At 39.7% G+C, this 19,296-nt stretch overlaps 1 protein-coding gene across 1 annotated transcript in view; it reads left to right on the forward strand.

The window, feature by feature from the left end:
- PTPRK (protein tyrosine phosphatase receptor type K) overlaps positions 1 to 19,296 on the forward strand; it is a 421,483-nt gene that overhangs the window by 193,258 nt on the left and 208,929 nt on the right. The window contains exons 5-6 of the mRNA XM_075707712.1: positions 142 to 257; positions 14,636 to 14,810. Coding sequence (XP_075563827.1) covers positions 142 to 257; positions 14,636 to 14,810 — 291 coding nt within the window. The remainder of the gene's footprint in view (positions 1 to 141; positions 258 to 14,635; positions 14,811 to 19,296) is intronic.

Raw genomic sequence — 19,296 nt, forward strand, 5'->3', positions numbered from 1 at the left:
TGAAACAAATCATTTTCTCTCTTATGTTTTTGTTTTTAGCCAAAGTTTGTTACAATATGCATCTTGAGGGAGACAATAATGTTGCTGGCACCTTTTTTAGCAATAAGCGTTATTTGTAATTTTTGTTTTCCTTCTCTGCAGATAAATCTCCACATTTCTTGAGGCTGGGGGATGTAGAGGTCAATGCAGGGCAGAATGCTACATTTCAATGCATTGCTACGGGGAGAGATGCAGTGAATAACAAGTTATGGCTCCAGGTAAGGCCAACTCATGCAAGTCTATTTGGCTAGAGGACAAGCTGCTTTCTGGAGGTGAAATATTTACATTCCTATGCCTTTTCTTCTTCTGCATGTAAAATATTTAGTTTAAATACAACTTTATCTCTGTTAAATGGAGAAATTTGTAATCAATTTTGTAATGTTAAAAAGCTTGGATTAAAAATCAGAACAACTGGTGCGGGCAGTGGAGGAGGGTTGGTCTTTAAGGCATTGTGGGCCTTCTCTCCTTGTAAATCAGCTCCTCTGTATCAAAATTTGTTATCATTAAATGCAGATAATTGGCATTTGGGATCTGGTAAAACACAGATGTAACACGGCTGCCATAAATTTTGAGGATTATTTTATCCTATAAATTACAACTAATTCTTTGTCCAAGCAGGCGGCTGGAAGGATGTGGCTGTACTTCTATGTGCCTATCAGTTTTACTCAGCACCATATTTAGTGGGACAACATAAAAGGACTGTTGCATGTCCTTTTTCTCTGTCTCCATAATGGGACGGACTTGAACTTTTATCTGTGTGTAATTGAGAGTAGTATGTATGTTATAATCTAAGAGATGACTAAAACCAGAAAATAACGCTTCTCACTGAAAAACAAGAAAAAGGAAGAAACAAATACCACCATCCCCCCAAAACAACTGCTTTGCTTTGTGGTGTGGGGATGGGGTTACTTAGAGTTAAGACCACCAGTTAAGTAGAAGGATGGCAAAGTTTCACAGTTGGTCCTTAAAAAATTAAATTTTGCCACTTAATAAGGATTAAAAAATCACTTTAGTTGTATGTGTACCTTTATGTGTATGCTTTAGTTTATACATAAACCTTAAGCACCAACACTCATTCAAAATGGTTTCTAAGTATGTCCTCTAAAACTTATTTTTTTAAAAATGTGTATTTCTGTATATTTCCAGAACTGTAGAGTATATACTTTTTGGGAAACATTGTACTTTGAAACAAACTATAATCAGAATTTTAAAATATCTATTTTTTGGCAAGCATTGTACTTTGAAATGAACTATAATCAGTTACTTCAATCTGTTTGATTTTTCTTTTAATAGAGAGTGGAGCTGACAAACCTTGAGTAACAGTTGCATATAAGCATGTGATAAACTTAAAATTTGAAAGAGATTTTTTTTAATAGATAGAATGAGATTAGAAAAAATCCAGTATGCAAAATGTATCACTGGACAAAAAAGCCACAACACTAAAAAACAGAACACAAATCTAGCAGTAACTGCATTGCATTTAGTGAAAAGGTATCATAGCAGTAGGAGTGATTTGTAGTCTGTGTCTTTGAGTAGTCACTTGTTTAAGTTAAGCAAATATATAATGCATTCATTGAGGAAGAGGATTTTGATTTCAGATACTTGCCAAATAGAGCACGCAAAGCACACAAAATGAAATTGAGCTGGGTTTTGCTATATCAAAGGCAGGACTATAGCAATAGGAGCATACCAGCAAACCCGTCAAGCACCACCTTTAGTTGATCATGGCTCAGAAAGGCCCAATGGAGACAGCCAGCTGGAAATCTTCCCTATCGCTCACTCCTCAGAGTCAGATAACTCTGACAGATTATCCTTTCTAACTTTCACTCCCCTGAGAAGCCCAGTTAGCAGCCAGAACGACTCAGAAAACATATGTTTTGTCCTTCCATATACTTCATGGGTGGGTTTGTGGTTTTTTGGGTTTGTTTTTTTTTTGTGTGTGTGGATCACAGATGCGGTAATTTCTCACAGTTTGAAAGATAAAGTGCCTTTGAGGTTATAACTCTGCTTGCTTGCACTTATGAAGTGCTTTGATATTCTTGAAGATGCCTTGCTACTAAAATTACATACTTGAACTTCTCTTCCCCATCTTGTTTTCCCTTAAAGAGTGCCAAATTTGCACCAATTTAAAGGTGGCCCATTTTTTTCTTCCTCCCTCATCATTCCACCCCTCCATCCTAGTTACCCAACATAAGTGTGAATCAGCAACTTTCCTTCTCTGAATTCGCTTCCTCAGATAGCACAGCAAGTTACTGCTGTTGTGCTCAGCTAATAGTGAATATACTTCTTTTCCTTAAAACCTGGGGTGGATACATATGGGCCTCGTGGGGCTCCGGAGTGTGACTTGGAAAAGGTTCGCTTTAACCTTTGACCAAATCAGAGATTCATAAAGCCCGAATACCCAGAAAGGAAGAACTGGCAGATCAAATCAAATATCTAAGTAATTGTTTTTGAGAGCCCTGAGCTGAAACATTCCAGGAATGTATTTTTCTCATAACAAGAAAGGCCATTGGAAAAGAAAAAAAGTGCAAAAATGAAAAATGAAGGAGGGGGTGGTGGGGAAGAAGACACTTTCCAAGTACACTGTGTTAGAGAAAACAGCTTTTGGTTATGTCCTTATTGAAAGAGAACAGATATTTCCTTGGGGAAAAAAAAAAGAAAAAGCAGCAAACAAATTGCTATTAAAACACATCCTTTGATAAGTAAAGATCCAAGGTGCAATCTGGGACACTAGGGCTTTTTGTATCTGAAATGATCTAAGTTCTCATTTGCTTGCATTGAAGTAATAGAGATGTGCAGGCACAGATTTTGTTGCAGACTCTACCAGTGCTCTCTGGCTCTCCCAGCCCTCTGTTTTGGAGAGGGGCTAAAGTAAATTCAGCAGCAGGACAAAAAAAAATTAGCAGTTGCCCTGCTCTGTGTTCAGAGTTGTGCTCTCCCTGGGTGCAGTTCCACAGCTCCTTCAGCCGGGCTCGGTCTGAGCTCCCACAGTCTTGGACTCACCTTCCTCATCCCTCTCTGCACTGCTGCTGGAGCTTTTGGAGCTTGGCAGTAAGTCAGTTCAGGAAAGTGATCTGGCTGAAAAAGATTTTTTGGCCAAATTGGATTTTTGTTGTTCTTGGGGATGGTGAGGACTGGTTGTTTACTTTCGTTTTGTTTGTTTATTTCTTTTATTTTTTAGCTTCATTCATGTCTGAATTACCTATATAAATAATGCCAGCAGGTGGAAAAAGATGGGGATATTTAGTTAGAAGCAAGGAAGAGGGAAGCATCATAACAACCTGAACGGATGTAGAAGTGGATCGTGGGTAGCATGTCTCATTGTAGTGTCCTATGTAAACTTTAATTTTTTTTTTTTTTTTTTTTTTTTTTTTTTAGTTATTGGGGAAAAAGCTCTGATCATATACTAGGTGACCTGTGTGTGTGCACTTTTCCATGCTTGTATTTTTCTCAGTTCATGTATAATTAAATGTACATACCTTTGTGTGTCCGAAAATAAAAATGGGTAAAAATAGGTATGGCATTTCAATACGCTGTTTCCTCTGTGTTTACTGCTGTAATGACGGTCTTTTCATCAACTCCATCTTCTATAAATATGCATCTGTAAACATTTCAGACAAATAGGAATTAACATTGAACTGAACTTCTCCTGACTTTGATGGCTGTAGATTCTGCTCTTGTTGGTTTTTAGATTGTATCTGGTCTCTTGTCCCCTTACATACCCCTTCCCTCCCACCCCTACATTTTGCAGCCCCATTGGACCAAGGTCTGGGACAGTCAGAGCTCAGGCATTGAAAGATAAGCAGTAAAGATAACAGAAGTCTTTAAAAGTTGCAGCTGCATTAATATGAAACAAATATTTGCACAGATAAAGAGATTTAACTGGTTGAACAAGATGATCTGAAACACACCTTTTGTGACAGTGTAAATAGTATCTGTGGGAGCAGGACAGAAATGCAGCGCTCAAATTTTTTTGCTCTTCACCTTTTCAACCTAATCTACTATTGAATCTGTTATGGTTGTGAGCTGAAGGATTCTCTTTATGACCTGCAATTATTAGCAAATTCTGAAAGAGTTTCAAAGTCATTAGTTTTTTGTTTAAAGTGAGCATTGATGTTGTTTCTGAAATACATTCAGTCTTGGTGTGTAATATCTTGTTTACCTGCCATCCCCTTCTGCATGTAATGCTGTGGGGTTTTTTTGATCTGTATTCCCCCCCCTCCCCGCCCCCCCAGAAAAACCCCCAAACCCACTGTAATATGGCACACACCAGCAGCTGTAATTTGGTGCTGCTGTATACGCTGAGGCAGTTAGGTTCTGTGATAGGAGTCCCAAACCCGAGGCAGTAACCTAGCTTTTCCACCTGTTATTCTTTGGTATGCTCTGTCTTATAAGCTTCAGGAGTTAGCAGAAGTTCTTGCTGAAAATTCTTTCCTGTAGGAGGTGAACATAAGTGTGTACGTGCATGTAATCTTAAAAGATCGAATATAGTATGCATAGACATCGTAACTGATCAGTGGTTGCCCACTTCTGCTCATTTTCTTTTTTTCTAATGCCTAAGAATTGTCTTCTTTGAAAAGACACTTAAAGAATAAGAATTCTTTCATTTATCAGTTTGCACCTTGCTGCTTTGTTCACAGTGATTTGCTGAATTAGTACATATAGGGCCACATTTTTATTCTATTCCTGCCCCCTCTGAAATGCCATGCATTCCAGTGGAGTTATGTCAATAAATAACCTTGCAAACAAGAGTCACTTCTGCACGTTGATCCTGCGCTCGGGACCGATATGTGTTAACTATTAAATATTTGAAAGAACAGTGCACGCAAGGCATTCTAAACATGAAAGTGCAGGGGTGGGGTGGGGTGTGATGGGGGGGGCTGTTTTAAGGTTTTAAGCTTCATTTCTTTACTAAGACAGTGGAGAAATAGAATTGGCTGAATAGAATAAATAACATTTGGGTACACAGACTCCAGAAAGCAGTGTATGGATTGTCCAGCATTTGTTCTGTGGATCTAATTGGGATATTAGAGCAATAGGGTTTTTTGCATAATCAGGCTGTGTTTAACGGCTTCCTGAGCTGGGAACAATTGTGGCTCCCAGAAGCCCAATACGATTTTCAGTGTCTTATCGATGTCCGGTTTAACTGGACATTCGCACAGTGCGGAGAATAGAGCTTTTTGCTCGAACATCTGTTAAACCATATGTCTTGGCACCTGGTTCAGATGGTGATAACTGCGGCACTAATGAGTCCATCCATCATTGCTGAGCTTTGCATTAACACAGCATTGGATTAGGGAAAGCGGCTTGTTCTGGCTTTGCAGTCAGATGTGTTTTGCCACGATCTGCGGTGATAGCGTTTGCTTTGGCGAATCTGAAATTCAAAGGGGGTGCTGCATGCGTTTAAAAGTTTAATACGCGGCTGGTAATCCCGTGCAGATTGCCATCAGAGCGGTGGCGAGCGGGCCAAGCTGTCAGCAGTAGCTGTGGGTGCTGGCTAACCGCCGCTCCACTTGGGCTGCCAAGGCTGGCAAGGCAGCCCCGCTCTCGCCCGTGGAGAGGCTCATCAGCGGTAACGCGGTCTGATGCAGCCCCTCTCTCCGCCAGAGGAAAATGTCGTTCCTTGTGGAATAACAGATAATTAAAGCAATTGCCTGAGAGGAGTAATTGAAAAAGTGGTATTAAAAAGCGTTATGGAAAATAAAATGCAAATTGCTGTAAAAACAATGGAGTCGGGCTGACCTCGCAGCGGTACCAACTGTTACCGGAGGATGAACGAGCGTCTGCATCGTTGTCTGTTCGGGCTCAAGCAACTGGCTGTATCCCGCTCCCTTTCTTGAGGAAAATGCCATAGCCCTTAACGCCCTGTTTACCAGCATCTTGGGTTTTGGTGCTGGTTGCCACAGAACGTGATCTGATAGTTAGCATTTGTTTTTCTTGCTAGAAAGTAGCTACGTTCCTGCGTATGCGTGCTCTTTAATGAGTCTTTGGACGGGGCACATACAGCTGGTATCCTGTGGTGATGCATTTGGGCACATCATTATGCAGGACCAATATAATATTTCAGGAATTTAGACTGGAGAATGTATGCAAGGACCCGTGCCTCTAGCAGGGGGTTGAGGGACATGACCTTGACTGTTCTGGTTTTGGGTTTGTTTTTTTTTTTTTTTTTTTTTTGAAAGGACAGTATTTTCTCTCAGAGAAAAGTGGTTGTGCCATGTTAATTCCTCTCTTCCCACAGTATCCAGAAGGTGAAGGCATGGATCAGTATTCAACAGGAGGGTTTGAAAACGGGCCATGGGCCTTTGGGGCAAACCATTTAGCTACAGTCAGATGCTGGGGGGCTTGCTCACCATCTCAGAAAAAATGTATCTATAATAGGAGAGTCAGGTCCAATTTAACTTTGTTCCATGTAGTTTGCGTGGGTTTACTTCTTTGGATTTTTCATAGTTTTCTAATGTAACTTTGCATTTTGAGACCCCATTGCATTTTCATACAGTTGATTAACTGATTAAGGTACTGTTTCTTTCATTTGATGATGAAACATTTGCTGTCACAGTGTACCTGCCTGTTCACCATTCTCATAACATTTGAAGAATGTCTTTTGTTGGTTTGCACAAATTTTATGGCCCATAAAAGTTAAAGGGAAGTGAGTACACTCTGAATGTTAGAGAGCCTTTGTTGTCTTGTTTTTTCTTTCCTGGGGCCTAAAGGAAGTTCAGAGAAGGTGGCTTGTAAGCACCCACAGGGTTTCAGCTGGGGAACCATGATAGAGGTTTTTGGTCCCCTTTTGGGTACCAATTAACTGTCAAGTTTGATGCTTTTTGCTTTTGAACTGAAATAAGTTGGCCAGGCCTGCTTGCCCTAACAAGGAGTTGAAGCCATGATGATGTCTGGAGGCTGTGGGAGGAGAGAGGACTGATCCCTCTGGGTTCACTCTCCTCCTTGGGTGGCAGGAGGGGTGGGTCAACCTCTGAGGAGCCTCCGGGGAGATGGCAGATTTTTGGATCAGCAGCATCATCTGCCCAAAACAAGTGCTAATTTGCAACGGTAAATATTACTGTCTGTTGATACCAAACCTTTTCTTTTTTTCTCAGCCAGGAAAATGCCACTCAAGCCTGCATCATCTTACCTGTATCCTGATTACTGACAGTGGCCAAGCAGTGTATAAGTTCCTTTTCTGTTGCACTTAAGGCTTGCACAGAAACTTCACTTCCCTCATTTTTCTCATCATTGGTTGCTTTTACTTACAGAAAAGATGTTCTTGAAAGTGAGCAACAGAATAGGGAAGCATAGAGGACAGGGCTTATGTTTTCCAGTGGCTTGTCTATTTTACCTGCACTTTCACCTCATCATATTTATGTTCTGTGATAGACGTTCTGGTTTTCCAAACATTTTTTTCAAAGACGTATGAAAAGCTGACATGAAGTGAATATATCAAGCTACTTGTAAATGACTTGACTTGTAGTTTATTCTGTATCACACACTGCTGACACAGGTATAAAGAATATTCACCAATGAAAAATGCAATATTCATAACTTCTATATTAACAGTATTCTTCTATGTTATACAGTATTCATAACTTTGATATCGTCCTTCTAACTTGTTTGTTTCACAAAGTTTGGCTTGGGCTTTTTCCTCCTCCATCTTTTCACTCTATATTCACCTTTGATGCTATCTATGTCATTTAACCCTGAATGAACCGTTCTCCCACTCTCCCTCCCCAATTTATCGGCTTCTTGGATAAATATGGCATTTCCCCCTAGATGCCCGGTCATCCCAGGCTTCAGCAACATGAAATACTGTAATCCTCCTGGTTTTAATTTAATTCTGCCCCAGTTAACTAAGTCCTCCAGCCTGCGTAGCTACCAGTCATTTAGTTTACAGGGCAGCCTTTGGGCTTGTCATCCCGGTAGGTCTTCCCTTGGGATGCTGCTGCTCCTGGGGCAGCTGGAGCATCAGGTGCTGGGGGCAGCTCACTGACTACCTGTAACACCAGGCGCTGCCCTCTCCTCCTGCCGTTTCGTAGTTTACAGCTAGGCCAGCTGTGGTGGAAGTTTGGTCACTCTGTGTAGTCCTGGTAGTATTTCCTCAGCCAGCCAGTGGCTTAAACCCATATAAATCAGGCACCTGAAATTAAGAGAATGTTTATAAAAAACATATCTTGTTACAAATGCCTTGAACATTGAGTCCTGTGAGTCTTGTCTGTTAACGCGTGCATTTGGGTTGTCTCCTCCTCAACGGGGTGATGTGCAGTAGGTAGCCTAATACTCCTGGCCCTAGTTTCCTCAAATAGCTGCAGCACTTAATGAATTACAGAAGAATAAGAGCAGCTGGTATACTTGGCTGCTTTTAGAAAAGGGTAAAATTGTCTGCTGAGAAGTGTTTAAGGAACTGTTTTGTATGATGGTGGTCTTCAGTAGGGGTTTTTTTTGCAAATTTTTTCCTTTGTTGTCTTCTCCTAACTAATCAGATTTTTTCTTTAGAGCTGCAGGATGAATACTGCAGTTCATGCTCTGCTCAAGGTGATATAGTTCTTTAATCACTGTGTCCAGAATTCATATTTCTGTGAATTATGTTGGTTTTTTTTAAAAAAAACAAACAAACAAACAAAAAAACCCACTGTATTCAAGAACTATAGCTTTCTGAAAAGCTTGCTTATTTATTTATTTTTATTTAAATATAGTGGGTTGGGGTTTTTGTTTTGTTTGTTTGGTTTTTTGCATATGTTAGTTTAGGTTTAAAATAGAGGCTTTAAGATGTCCAGAGAAAGCGAGTGTTGTTTTTATTTGTGTAGTGGAATGGCCAGGGACACTGTAATATGAATTTTGCTATTTTGCCTCCGGTGGATTTTATTATAATAAAATAAATTAGGATTGCCACCTCTGAAGGGCCAGATGGCTCTCAATTAGATTATTTCATGAGAATCTTTGCTTTCTTTAGTAGGAGGTTCAGTGCAGCATGAGAGAAATTGAGCTACTTCAAAGTGGATGAGTTTGAGTAACAGCAGTGCATGTAACCAAGACATTTAAAGTAAGCATGGATTTTTCTGTACTGCCGTGCAGCATGCAGGATAAAACTTGGCTTGTCACATTTACTCAAGATCTTCAGTATATATTTGCATGGGAAAAGCTGTGTTGCTTTTCCTGCTAATAAATGAATGTGTAGTTCATTGGAAAGTAGAATCTTAGTCTGGTTTCCCGTGCATGTAGGGAGACCAGCAAGTTAAAGCAAGTTGTATTAATTTTCTACTAAACCAAAAAAGTTCAACTGCATGCTTTCTCTTAAAAATCAATCAAACAGAAGAAATTGCTACTTCACCTTCTTGTATACTAAGAATAAGATAGGACTATCTAGGGATATTACTTAAGGTATAGTTTCAGTTCATGTTCTTGAAAAAAAAAAAGATTTCTTAGGCTTAAATCATGTATTTGTAAATAAAATTGACTGGAAAAAAAATCACACTTGTTCAGTAATTTGCTCTTCTGTGGGTGGGGAAAATATTCAAATTTTATTTATCATTTCTTATGATAAATAGATGTCATGCTTTCTAATGTTTCTAGTATGTATAATGTTTTCAAGTCCCAACAATATATTGAGACGTGTGTAAAAGAATAAAATAAAAATAATAATAAATTGTTTTAGAAAGATAGACTGTTCTCCATTTGGAAATTGTGCCCTAATTGCTGTAAAAGCGTATGCTGTGTGTGCTGAAAAGTGCCAGACAGCTACACGTAAGTAAAATCTAAAAAGTATAGTTATTTGTGTTGTTTATTCCCCTCACATTATTTTATTTTTCGAAAACATCTTTTGGCAGAGGTCGCACGTTATTGCTGGCATTCAGACTATCCACATTCAACCCTTTTTGCTCTTGCAAAAAATGGCATTTGTCCCTTTACACAATGAGTAAAACCAGGAACGTTTTAGAGCACTTTATTTACAAATTCCCTTTTCCTCGGGACAGCAGAGGTGTAATTCCCGGGCTGCTGGGGCCATCCTTCCAGCCCTTCTGCGGTCCGGTGAAGTTTTGATTGCATCTTCGGGGACCGGCTTGCTTAGACAAACTCTCAGTTTGCACCCTGTGCCCCGCACAGATCCTGCCCTTTCCTCTGCTCCCTGTGGCCGCGCAGTGAATCCGATCATGAGCTAATCTCTTTGGTGATGATAATGTATGGGGAGGGAATATTTTTGCCAGGAAGGGGTGTGGGTTTTTTTTATTCCGGGTCACTTTTCTGTATGAGCACAGGAGTGAAGGCGAGGAGGGAGCAATTGGGGGCCAGCTGAAGTGGGCGCTGCTGCCAGAGTAATGTGTGTGTCACTGCAGCCAAAATATTGACATCTTCTGATCTCCGGAGGCATCCCGGCGTCCAGCCGAGAGCCCGAGAAGGCAACCAGAGTTGACTGTAATTATTAGCAGTAGAACGGACTTATTTTAAGGTGTTTACACTAAGGAACGGACGGGGATGTGTAAGGTTGAGCTGTCCAGGCTGATAAAAATCACTGGTACGGAAAAAAAGGAGTTCAGGAAAATTTAGAGGGAACGTCACTGCAGGAAGTTACAGTATCTTATTGCTGTTTAAATGAAAAACCAAAAAACACTACTTTTCAACCTGAAAAGTTGAGAGAGAAATACAGATAAGTTTTATATTTGTATTAGAAAATTAGAAATGCACCTAAATTCTACCAATTAAATAAGATGTTGGGGTGTGGATGCTTCTGGTTCCATTCAGGTTCTGGAAGATCCACTAAAATTTCATTTCGTGTTTATTAAATGCTTGATTTATTTCATAAGACAGAAGAGAGACATTTAAGGCTAATTGTTAATTTGCCTATGATTGTTTTTTAAGCTGCGTAGACTTTACTGTTGACTTTAAAATATAGATGATCTCATTTCATTGCCTGAAAAAAAACTTAATAAAATCATGTTCCTATCAAATTAAAAATAACCTTGAAGGCATAGAGTCTTATTTAAGGTCATAATTTTAAATGCCTGATATGCCAGAATTAAGGACATTTTTCCATGTGCTTATATTTCTTTTAATCAAGTGTTTATAGAGCATAGTTCTTTGTGAAGCCCAGAGTTATTTTCACAAAAGGAGGAGGACTGCCTGGTGGTGACCTCGCCTAAATGAGCAATTCAGGGTTATCAAATCAGACAGCAAGGGACTGGAGGAACCAAGGATCACACAGGGTACAGCCATTACCTATTAGTATAACTCCACATTAATTTTAAATTGAATTTTTAAAACCTAATTGAGCAGCATTTTCAAGCTCTGTTCAGTGTGAGCAGGACATAAATTGAAACAGTATGTACCAGGAACCCTCTAATAAGCAGAGAGCACTGCTGCCTTTCTTTCCTCTCCTTTAAAATCAGTAGTAATGCCCTGACATTAAAAAGAAGAATTTAATTAAGAGATCGTGGCAGTGCATCTGAACTCTGACTGGCTAATGGCTTACCGGTGTAAGGGATATGGCTGAAATGAATGCAGGCTATTTTCTTTAACATTCATTTTTAAGTGAGAACTCTCTTCTGTTTGAACTTTTCATCATTTTAATGACAGAAAAATATTTTAATGGATAAGCTATACGTGAAGATAGACTTTGAAGATGTAATTGTGCAGTTGGATTCCCAAGAAACAAATCCTAATACAGAGAAATTTGAGCAACTACTCTAAGCCTTGTAAGATGAAGTGGTAGGAAATCACTGACATAAATAGAAAAGAAAATCCTAGGTTTTGTTGTTGGAGTAGAACTGTAAAGCTTGTTAAATTTCATTTTGATTAATTGCTCTGAAAGTGCATTAATATTTCATTTTAAGTAGGAGCCCAATTCGCTTTGTTTCTCTAACATGAAGCATGCACACCAGCTTAAGTAAGCAAGTTCTGAGCTTCGGAGGGTAAATTATTTTACACAGCAAGCTTGGATGTGCTTCTCTGCTGCAGGCTGAGGGCTTGGCATTCAGATTTAAAGTACAGGACTTAATGGAGTCCTTCATTTTAGAAAACTCTCTGATTTATTTTTCCCTTCATAGCAGAGCAAGAAAGACTGCATTGCATGGGTTACTTGTCAAGTCAGCTATCATATCATTTTTAAAAATACACCTTCTCTTTATTATATGCTGCTTGGTCATTTTAACAATTATATGGCAAGTTGTGTTTAGTGGGGGAGCTTGACGTCCCTTTGCTGGCTGGCAGTGGTGTGGTGATGACAGCACATGCTGTGGGAGGGCACAGACAAGCATGAGGGGAAGAAAGTATCATGAGATTTGTTTATTTTGGTTACTTCAAGGCACTAGATCCAAGTTTTATATTAAGTTATCATTCCAGAGAGTCAAAACTGAAATGGGGGGGGGAAAGTAGCTTGAATATACTGCTTTCAGATTTAGCTTTTGCTATCAGGACAAGCCAGCTAACCGGAAGGGGAGGTGCACCTTCCACAAAATAATTGTGCTGTAGCTTAAGCAGCACCGAAATAAAGCCTTTAACATCACTCCTCATTTGTGTGATATTGGAATTTAATAATTTCATTGATCCCTGAAGTTCAATAATGTCTTTCATTCATAGGAGTCTCTGCGGGCATCAGCAAACTTCCTTAATTCTTCTTAGTAGGAGACAGATATTCACAGAGCTGAGGAGGGAGCCAGTGCCTGCCGCAGAGCGGCCTGGCTGTGCTGCAGTGGATCCAGGTTTCCAAGTGCCCAGCGTCCATGGCTTTTGCCCTGTGAACACCCTGTCAGATAGCATCCATGTGATAAGCAGGCTTTTGGTGGTTACGGGATGGTGACTGTTGTAGGGAGAAGCAGTGAGAGTACCTTTTGGAAATGTCTCATGCACCATTTCTTTTGGAGATCTGGTTTCACTTTTTGCATCTCACAGTACTTTCTCGCCTGGCCCTGAAGGCTGAGCTTGCCCCTGGGTAGTATCTCCCTGCCATTTCTGGTGTAATGGCAAAGAGGGTGCCTGGGGTGTGGGGAGGTGTTGGGGGGGGAGAAATGAGTAATGTCTTCATGAAATGAGGAAGAGTCACACCCATAAACCTGCTGTTGATAAAGGTGATGGCGTGGTCTTTGTAGTGGAATACCAGTGACTGAAATCTGCAAGATTGGTATAAATGAACGTCTTCACCCAAGGCTTGCAGTGAAACATGGCATGGGTGCTTTGGCTGCTGCAAGAAAGATGGCAGAAGCTAAAATTCATCTGTTTAAGCATATTAATAGTTAAAATGTATACTTGTTTCAGTGAGTTTGAAGCAGTGCTGAACCCCTAGCTAATCTACCGCAAAACTGTCACTGAGAATGACTAACCCATGCTAAGATCACGAAGGGTAGACGTAAAATAGAGTGTTTGAGTATTATGAAGTACACCTGTGACAGGAGGCTGGCTAATACACATGCAGCATTAACTCATTTCCTTTTTCTCCCCTTTCTATTTTTGCCACAGGTTTTCAGGTTATTAAATTTTGTGGCTCAGCAGTGCCGCTTCTTGTGTTAGACAGAAAGCTCGGAGTTTAAGACCTCAATGAAGTTTCTCATTCCAGGGGTTGATTAGAGCTAAAAATGTCCATGGAGGTCACGTTTTGCTACGTATCGAGCAGAGCAGGCGATGCAGTTACAAGGAAATGATGATGTGTTTCTGCTGACTGAACAAAGCCAAGTGCTCAGAAACTGTATCCTGGTTGGGGAATAACATGCGGTTGATCCATGGGAGAGAGCAGGAACATTGTTTGTTCAGTTGGTGCATGTTTCTGTTGTTTGGTTTTTTTGTTGTTGTTGTTTTGGTTTGGTTTTTTAAATGCTATTGGTGGAGGGTCTGCTCTTCAATTAAAATCAAAATTGAGCTTTTAGTATGAATGGGAATAAGGAAAAAGGGTCACAAAAGAGCTCAAACTGTTTCTACCTTACTGACCTCTCACCCTGCCCTGCAGCTCCAGACAGATTAAATTTTTCAGTGATTTGTAGTAGCTATGATTTTTTTCAGAACTCTTGAAGTTCCTTCCTTTAAATGAGATATACGTCCTTCCTCTTTTAGCAGCTTCCTTCCCTCCCCTTTTTATTTCAACTAGCTTTAGGTAGAGAGGTGGTGCTTAGTATAACAAAGGTACAATTTTAGAAGGTATTGAATTTGGACAGATAAAAGGGAGCATGAAAAAAGAAACACTGGCTGCTTGCTGAAAAAGAGCTGTTGAAAACCTATGAAATCCCTCAATGCCAGGTTTGTTTAAATATTTCTTACAATACACCCAGTGTATCTGTTACAATTTTATTTAAAGTTGAATGAATTTTCTTAGGAGTACAACAGCTACTGCTGGGCTCTCCTGTGGTTTCAGCTATGAAGCAGCAGCAGCAGAGTATGTCATGGTCATGTTTTGTGATGGTGCGAAAGCCTGATGGTGCTTTTTACTCCAAAACTTGATTCTGTGGTGCTTTTGAGTACTGCTTGTCTCTTGATGGGACCTCAGCACTGAGCTCTTCTACCATGGAAATGCAGCACAGGGGGAATGCATTTGGTGTTTTTATGTACTCTTTGTATGATAATCATGATAAATGTCTTTTGTATTCTTATGAAATAACTCTGCCTTGATTTCTCATATTTTCAGAGAAGAAATGGGGAAGATATTCCAGTTGCTCAGACTAAAAATATCAATCACAGAAGATTTGCTGCTACCTTTAAGTTGCAAGAGGTGACAAAAACCGACCAGGATTTGTACCGCTGTGTGACTCAGTCAGAGAGAGGTTCGGGAGTGTCAAATTTTGCTCAACTTATTGTTCGAGGTAAAGTTTTAATTGCTTTCATTTTATACATTGAAATGCTCTTAGTACCAGTGCTTTCTACTTACACCTTTTATTTAGCCTATAGATACCTTGATCTGAAATGATCATACAAATATAGCCCTATAAGGCTTCTGAAATTGTCATAAAATGAGACTGGTTTGCAAAACTTTTTATGATTGCTTTCCATAGAATACATCTGTGTAAAAACCCTGATCTTGCAATGTGTGTAACATGCCTTTATGCTTTTCTGTGGATGCTATTTGTTGAACTTATGATAGAAACTGCTTAGCTTCTCATAAATACTTTTACAGGTATGTGAGAATCCACTGTAGTTAATTAATATTCCCTTTTAAAACCTGTTGCCTTGAGCAGACTGGTAGTATGGCAAATAATACTACAATGTTCTGTTACCTGGAAGGCAGGTATATAAAAATAGTTGTAAACTTTCACCAGCCCAAGGACTGTGAGCATTATGGAGATGTTCTATGATGATTTCCAACCTCTGATGTGAAAGGAAGAAAATTAAAAACTCGCCTTTTTCTACTTGAAATATTTTTTTGTTGCAATTCATTCAGAAGCCTGCTGGGGTGCGATCATAGCTTATGCGTGCTGATGTCGGGTTGGTGATTTATTTATGCATTTTGTGTTCTGGAAGCATGTCCTCAGACTGGCAAAGGATATGGTTGAATATAGGAACTGAGTTGTTGCTTCCCGAAGTCACTTGCTGTTTGGCTTGGGATAAGCCATGAGGTCTCTCCTTGCCTAATTGTGTCACCTGCAAAATTGCCCATATCACTCTTAGCTGTGATGAAGCTTAATGTTTATGAAGTGGGAAAAAGAAGTGGTGTACAGATAGATTCTGCCTGTGATGCCACTGCCTGGTGTGGGGCCTGTTTTAGCCAGGTAGGTGCAGGGGTCCGGGTGCATGATGGGCTCTTGCTTGACACGTTGGTCCAGCAGTCGGCTATTTGGTCAGTTGGCACCTGGGAGCCAGCCACTGCATCTGGAGCTGGGACAGGGAAAGAAAGTTCGTCCTCAGCTTGTAGAAATAAAAGTAGCATAGGAAATGCTCTAAGATATTTGGTGTCTGGCATTTACTGGCAAAGGTCTTTTCCCTGGGAGACCAGTTGATTGAGGTCAACTAGGTTTTATGCCTTCTATATCACATCAATAAAAATGGGCTTTGCTGACTGTATGAGGATTTAGACAATACGTTAACAGCTTTTTTTATTCTGTAGATGTACCTTTTGTCTAGCAAAGTGCAAGATGGCCTTCATCCTAATACAATGAAATTAGTCCTCTTACAGCATGAAAACAGACTTTCTGTTTTGTTGTTAGAGAAGCAGAGCTAATGGATGTATTTATCCAATAAATTAAGTTTTCTATTTTTTCTGTTATAATAGAGCAATAAAATGGTGTTAAATCACTATTTCTCTCAAAAAATGAGATAACAGTATCAAACTTCATATTACTCTCTTTTTCAATACAGCATATTGTTCTGCTGAGAAGCTTGGGTGATTTGATAGAGAATACCATCTTTATGGCTCGAAACATAAACTTGATATCTAGCTATATATACAACAGCTATACAAGTTTCATATTTTAAGGTTAATTTTACTTTTTGTGTGCTTTTTGCATTGGAAGCCCAGGAATTTTAAGGGGTTTTTTAAATTTTTATTTTTATATATATATATATATATATATATATATAAAATTTAAAAAAAAAAGAAAAAATAAAAGAAAAAGATTAATCTTCTAAAAACATTTTCATCCATTTGACATCATGGTAGAGAACAAAGATTTATGTTTTATAGTAGGATTTATCACTTGCTGTTATATTTGAAAAGCAATATACAGTAATATATTTTCTTGTTTGTCTGGATAACCACTAAATAAATCTTGTTAGCCAAAAAAGCATACCCTTAGGGATCAGCTACCCTGGTGTTAAAACTGTACTGAAAATTAAGCATAATGACAGGTCCTATATCTCAGTGGCACTTTAAAGCTGACATCCTGCTACATGGATACAAAAGATGATAATTTTAAAGGAAATTTTTGGGCCACTGATACGAATTGCCTTTAATAAGAGCTGGCATAGTATTGCCCATTGTCAAAGATGACCCAGGGGGAAGAGTTTATTAGTGCGTTTCGTTCTAAACTGGAAGTGACAGGGCATGCCTGGGGCCTTTTTGCTGCTGTTTGTAACAAATGAAAATTTCGCTGCAGAATTCTCATGCTGAAGAGTATTGATCTGTGTGTTCTCACAGCCAGAGGAGGGGAAAAAAAACGATGAAACAGAATTTACTTTGTCATGGCTTTAGTATTGCTTCCAGATCATTTTGAGTAATGATAAGGTCTTTGGTTTGTAGAAGCCAAACTTTATTGACAACACTGGTTATTAGAGAGCAAGGGATGAGGAACAGGGGTTGTTGCCCAGTAACTCAAAACCTGGGTGTTTAGGTACATGGCTGAGAACCTTACATATTCCACGTCTGTACAGACATGTGGTACCATACTATATGTGTAGAGGCATCTGATACGTTTCTGATGGGCAGTCCATAAGTTAGTCTTGGTAATGAAAATTACCAGTTATATAATGTACATCACGTGGAAACATCGTTATTTCATTTTGAGGTTTAACAGAAGAATTACTTTCAGTGGAGTTCTCAATTTTATTACTGTCGTGATTTAACCACAGTCAGCACCACACAGCCGCTTGCCCACCCTCCCCCCTGGTGGGATGGGGGAGAGAATGGGTGAGGGGGGGAAAGTAAAACTCATGGGTTGAGGTAAAGGCAGTTTAATAGGACAGTAGAGGAAGAGAAAATAACAACAACAACCATAAAAGAATATACAAAGCAACTGATGCACAATGCAGTCGCTCACTACCCACTGACCAATGCCCAGCCAGTCCCTGAGCAGCGATCGCTGCCCCCCAGCCCACTCCCCCCAGTTTATACACTTAGCATGATGTCAGATGGTATGGAATAGCCCTTTGGCCAGTTTGGGTCAGCTGTCCTGGCTGTGCCCCCTCCCAGCTTCTTGTGCCCCTGGCAGAGCATGGGAAGCTGAAAAAGTCCTTGACTAGTGTGAACACTGCTTAGCAACAACTACAACATCAGAGTGTTATCAGCATTATTCTCATCCTAAATCCAAAACACAGCACTATACCAGCTACTAGGGAGAAAATTAACTCTATCCCAGCTGAAACCAGGACAGTTACAAATGTACTTACCTGGGAGGGATGGTATACATTTAAAGATCCTGAAAGGGCTAACTCAATTACTCTGATTAATTTTTTGAAGAAAAATCAGACTAGGGCAGGATTTGTAATGCAATTATGATATTTTACCAAAAGTAGTTCCAGTCAGTGATTTAATGTGTCACCTTTGCTTAGAGCTGGTCTTCAGCTCCCAGCTCAGTGGCTGTGTTGTATTGATTTTTTTTTTTTTTTTTGCATGGTTTCTAGGGTATTGCTATCATTCTTTGGATATGTGTAGAAGGAGCTCTCCCTTTCCCCTTCCTTTTACAGGAAGCTTGGTGCTGTCATTACTGTTAGTTGACTTCTCCTCCTGAATAGGTCCATCTGATTAATCGTCTTTTTATATTTTCCCTGGGTGGCCAGTAAATCGGCAATATCTGGGAAGGTAATTTCTTGAAGTCTTCAGGGTTGTCTGCAGCGGAACTTGAGGGAGATGCTGGGAGGAACAGTAGCTGTGATATGTAAGTAAGAGTGAACAAGAAGATGCTGACAGTTTCTTTTTACTTGTTTCTTACTTGCTTTTGAGAACAGGTGTATTGTGTTCTCAAAGTCTTTCTGCTCCTTTTACTACTTAATATGGAATTGTAGAAATTAAGTGCCCAAAGACATCACCTGTGCCCTGGCTCATGCATATACTTGCTATATACAATTGTGTAGACTTTCCAAATTACAGTACCAAATAGCATTGCTCTCTTCAGTCAGTAAAGATCTTCGCTCTTTAACCAGTTCTTGTACCATGTCATTGTTCAGAGCTCTTAAAAACTACTGGAATATTGGTCTGCAGTTGGCAATATTTTTCAGAAAAGCGACCTTGTGCATCAAGAAACAAGCTAGTTTTCGTCACATCAATTGTGATCAACTTCTTGATTGACTTGGCATGTTAAAAGTGTCTGTCAGGAGGAGATGAAACTGATGTGTTCTTATGTGATTTGCTAGCAAAACTTTGTAAAATAATCCCAATTTAGTTTGTCCCTGTTTGGACAAACTCGGGCAGTCCTGCAGGGACTATGAATAAAACCACCAGTTTCTTGGGCTGCAGTGGATCTGGAAGATCTACTTGAGTGCTGAGTTGTCTTTCCCCTGCCCCCCTCTCCTTGAAACAGCAGTTTGTTGCTCTGATTATGAAAAAAAATTCCAAGGAAACCACTCTCCTAAATGGTATGATAAGGAATTACACTCTGTGTAAAATGTATGCTTTCCTGAGTTTGTTTTCCTTTAAAGTAG

This window comes from Pelecanus crispus, chromosome 3 (genome assembly GCF_030463565.1).
Source record: "Pelecanus crispus isolate bPelCri1 chromosome 3, bPelCri1.pri, whole genome shotgun sequence".
Taxonomy (NCBI): Eukaryota; Metazoa; Chordata; class Aves; order Pelecaniformes; family Pelecanidae; genus Pelecanus; species Pelecanus crispus.